The following is a 4,968-nucleotide window of genomic DNA, read 5'->3' on the forward strand; positions in this document are numbered from 1 at the left end:
GATGATGATGATGATTCCGTCATCATATACGTGTGTACATCTGAATATTTGATGTTGCTATATACAATCCTAATGTATCATTTTGGAAGCAAAAGGAAAAATTCGATAACTGTATATGGATGTTCCACGTTTTTCTTCTTCTTGCAGGTATGAATAAAGGGTAATTTAGGTTAAAAAGGTTTATATATTTCAAGAAGACTATTTTTCTTTCAAATGTTGTAATCATATATGATTATATTCAAAGAAGTTATGAAGAATAATTACAGATATTATATTGAAGGTGGCTGAATCCAAAAGTCTTTGTGTTTTCACACAACAAAGAATTCCATTACCTTTATATGTTAAAATAAAGCATAGTCATTGGTCAAAATGAAACATTAATTTTCTCCGCTCACATTTTTTAACCCAAACCCTACCCTTGCCCACTATGTATTTATATGCATACCCCCCTATGCAAAACATCAATAACTTATACCAAAACTCTAAAAGGATTTAATATATTCACAAAGTAATGAATAACAAAAGCTTATTGTTATTTGCTATTTTCATCATCTTTTGTGCACCTTTCTCTATATCTCAAGAAGTTGGTAAGTCCCTAAACAATCTAACTTAAACATTATAGTTGCCTTTTCGGTTGTTAGATCGTATATTATTATTTTTTTTTTTGTTCATGAAATATGTTGTTAATGGTGGAGCAGATGACGAACATGAATTCTCATATGACGAGAATAGTTCAAACGGCCCGAACCATTGGGGAAAGATCCATCCTGAGTGGAGTATGTGTAATCAAGGAGACATGCAGTCGCCAATTGATCTCACACATGAAAGGGTTCAGATTACATCCATACTAGGAAGACTTGATACAGATTATAAACCAGCTAATGCAACACTTATCAATAGGGGCCATGATATGATGGTAGGCAAGCATGCCCACAAAAATTAAACTTTCATATCATCTAAAGACTAAAGATAATAGTTATTATTTAGCGGATATAGATATTTGTTCTTATAACTATTAACTTTTTATGAAAAAATACAGTTGAGATGGATAAGAGGAGCTGGCCATATTCATATAAATGGAACCGAGTATCAGCTTAATCAAGCCCACTGGCACACCCCTACTGAACACACTATCAATGGCCAAAGGTATATATAAAAATTTTATTAAAATAAGCAAAACATTCATCTCCAAAATTCATTTTAATTACCAAGAAACTAACATTTCATATATCTAACGACAATATAATTTCTTACATGCATAGATTTAATCTCGAGCTACACTTGGTTCATCAAAGTATAGACGCAAAGGTTGCAGTGGTTGGAGTCCTATACAAAATTGGTCACCCCGATTCCTTTTTAGCCACGGTATGTTAAGTAATCATTTTCTTAACTAATATTGCAATGTAACTAATAATTTTCTGTCCACAAAATCTCTAAGTCTATATTTTTTTAATACATGTGATCAGATGGAACCATATTTAAAAGCAGTGTCATCTACAAGAGAAGTTGAAAAAAGCGTGGGAATAATAGACCCCCGACAAATAAAATTTGAGAGTACAAAATATTATCGATATATTGGCTCACTTACTACTCCACCATGCGACGAAAATGTTATATGGACCATTGTTCAAAAGGTAAAAAAATATATATACTTTTTTGTAATATTTTATAATAATTCTACAACATACAGAATTTGATCACTAAAAACCCTTTTTGTTTCACTGTATCAGGTGAGAACGGTTTCTCAAGAACAATTGCGTATAATTCGTGAAGCAGTCCACGATGTGAGATTTACATTATGTTCTATTTATTTGGTTTCACTTTTGATGTAAAATTTGTTTGTTAATTTTAGTTCGTGGTGTAACAGGAAGCTAATGCTAACGCAAGACCAGTTCAAGCCTTGAATAATCGTTGGTTGAAGCTTAATAAACCAGATGAAGATAAAACAAATTAGGGTTTTCGACCATATTGATGTGCAGCTCGAGATCAATGAAAAGTTATATTTTCATTGTTTTAATATTGATCATGTTATGAAAAAATTATAATATTGTGACTTTCCACATGCTTAACTCCCATCCCTTTAATGTATTTGTATTAATGTCAAGCCCTATAAATACAAGCTATTGTATTTGTATGATATATCAATAAGATTTGCATTCCCTCTTTCTATTATTCTTCTCCTTATATTGCTATTAGGTTTAGTTGTTTTACAACACGTTATCAGCACGAAAGTGCTCGATCAAAGAGTCATACATAGGCGATAAATGTTCACATGTTAATTATATGTTGATTTGGTTTTGCCATCCATTGATGCGAGTGTGTGGATGTTTAGTGTGAATGGTGGCTACTGAGTGCTCCTTCTCGATCAGGTAACCATCTAATATCCATTGCTAAATCATGTAACAATCTAATATCCATAAATGTTGATATAATCTCTAGTCCATTTTTGACACTTCTGGCGAAAATTTGACACGCCCGACAACACAACCATCTTCTTTCATCTTGTTAATGACTTGTCCGTTATTTTGAGTTAGATAACAAAATTGTGGTAACTTGTTGGCTTCCATTGTGTATTCACGTGGATTAATTAATTTAGTAATTAATCGATTTTATTACCGTGTGACTTTTAAGTTTTGTTTTATTGTCCTTTTGTTATTCCCTTTTAATTTTGTGATTAAACTTCATTTATAAAGTTGGCTAATAATACACATAACATATTATTATCAATATCAGCATAGCTTGCATTTAAAATTATTCAAAATTCATTATTCTCGTAAATATGCACATTTTTATTTGTGATCTTGTCTCTTACAGACTCTTTTACACTATGAGTTTTATCTATTTTTTATATAAAAGCATCGTAGTAGTTATATGGTAGCCATGGAGTTGTTATTTTGATATATGATATTTCTTTTATTCGAAATAGATTCTGCTACAAATTAATTATTGTATATTTTATTATGTGAATAGTTATTAACAGAAGAAAGTTGGATAAATCGATTAAGATAAGAGATTGATTTACTAAAACTTAATCAAAGAAGAAGAATATAAATTCATCTTATTTTTGCAATTGTTGTTACTTTGTCTCTTAAAGTCTGATACACTCGGTTGCAAAAGCCCACTTTAAATAATCTTAAATTTTGGAGAACGCATTCAAACACATATATGTATTGTATAATATGAAGCGGCCAACATTTGATATGAAGCATACATATACTTGATGATAAAAAACAAAATAAAAAATCATTAGTAAATAATTTGCAAATTTATTTTTATTTTAAACTCATATTATCTGTGCTCAAATAATTGCTCTTAATAAATGTTGGTCATTGACAAATTATAACCACTACTATGCTATCTAAAATCGGTTTCATATTATATTGATGAATATATGTGTAAGATTGTTCAGTGAATTTCTTCTCTTTTACGATACATCATAATAAAAGACATGACATTTATTTATGTTAGGAGATAATCTATATATCTGATGAACCAAACCATTGGGGGACACATGTCACCCTATGGTTGATGCCAAATAAGCAGCCACATAGGCATACATGTGGCATAGCTCTTTGGCCAGGATTGAGAAGCTTCTCTAATACGCTTCTTCATTACTCTCTCTCTCATTCTCTCATAATCCTTCAATTCATTACACAAAAATCCTAATCGCCCATTCCGCTCCTGATGTTTTTATTCAATCCTGTTCGACAACGTTAAATCGATCTTCATGACGCAATAATCTTCCATTGACGGTAATGTTTGATTTCCTTCATCATCTGATTGATCAATTATGTTTGAATCGTTTGCTGTACTTTGATTTCTTATGTATTGACTGTTATGTGATGATGTATGAAGTTATTTTGTATGATTTGAACATCGATTAGGTTATTCTTTTTTTTCTTAGGGTTTTAAAAGCCGATATCATGTTGTTTGTTTATATGAGTTTGATTTTCACCTTCGGATGAAATCAGTGAATGTCGGCTGTTAGTCATCAATCTTAATCGGGGATTTAATGTTGTTTTGTTTTAGACTATGTTTGTTAGGGTTTTTGATAGGCGATTTGATGATCCATGAACTTATGTTTGTGTTTTTAGGGTTTTGATATACCATTAGTTGATACGGGGACAAAAAACTGCCCTTGAAACAATACACAAGGCAATGTACAGAATAGAAGGTTAGATGGAGGGAGTTTAGGACCAGAAGAACGTTTGCTGAAAAGGCGACATCAACTTCTCGATCAGAGATGGTAATTATTTTTTTTTTTTGGATTTGAAATTGTCTTTCAAATGTACTAGATCTATTCCTTTTTTATGATTGAGTTTGACGATGCATAAATTTGTTTACAAAAGCATCATACACGTGTGAGCGACAAACTTCTTGACCTTTTGGTTTTAGTGGCTTCCATTTGAACCCTAATGCATCTTTTTTGCTGTTTGTGCTATGTTCTCTGAGTGAATAAGTTTAAATTCTGATAATAACATATCTGAGCCTCTTATCTGTGAGCTCATTACTCGATTTATTTATTTATTTATTTTAATTTTGGCTGATGAATCAGCTGTGGGTTTGCTTGTAGGAATGAGGCTCCAGCAAGAGAATATGAGCCCATGATTCCATCGTATAATATGTATGATTAAACAACTCTCTCCTTTTATGAGAATGGGCATGATGATTATGATGATGCTGTTGTTCCTTTGAATAGGCTGTGACCATTTAAATATATACCATTCAATATTCAATGGTTCTTATGATGAACTCATGATACAAATACCTTTAAAGGTAATTTGTTTACAATGATTTTTGTTTTGCGTGAACATATACTTGATACAAATACTTCTTATTATAATTAAGGCACTAGATATGCACATCATGATTTGGTAGTTTCTTCTATGATCTTTTTTTGGAGCAGAAATTCGATGCAGTAGCTGGTGATGTAGCCATCAGGTCAAGCCGGCTGGACTATCTGGATTT

General features: G+C 31.6%; 1 protein-coding gene across 1 annotated transcript; it reads left to right on the forward strand.

The window, feature by feature from the left end:
• The first annotated feature begins 436 nt into the window (after window positions 1-436).
• LOC110875371 (alpha carbonic anhydrase 7) lies at window positions 437-2,172 on the forward strand. The gene is made up of 7 exons (XM_022123570.2): window positions 437-587; window positions 699-916; window positions 1,040-1,146; window positions 1,263-1,365; window positions 1,467-1,634; window positions 1,731-1,784; window positions 1,868-2,172. Exons 1-7 carry the CDS (start codon window positions 512-514, stop codon window positions 1,952-1,954), a joined length of 813 nt encoding a protein of 270 aa, XP_021979262.1. The 5' UTR covers window positions 437-511; the 3' UTR covers window positions 1,955-2,172.
• The last annotated feature ends 2,796 nt before the right edge of the window (window positions 2,173-4,968 follow it).

Source organism: Helianthus annuus, chromosome 1 (assembly GCF_002127325.2).
Source record: "Helianthus annuus cultivar XRQ/B chromosome 1, HanXRQr2.0-SUNRISE, whole genome shotgun sequence".
Taxonomy (NCBI): domain Eukaryota; kingdom Viridiplantae; phylum Streptophyta; class Magnoliopsida; order Asterales; family Asteraceae; genus Helianthus; species Helianthus annuus.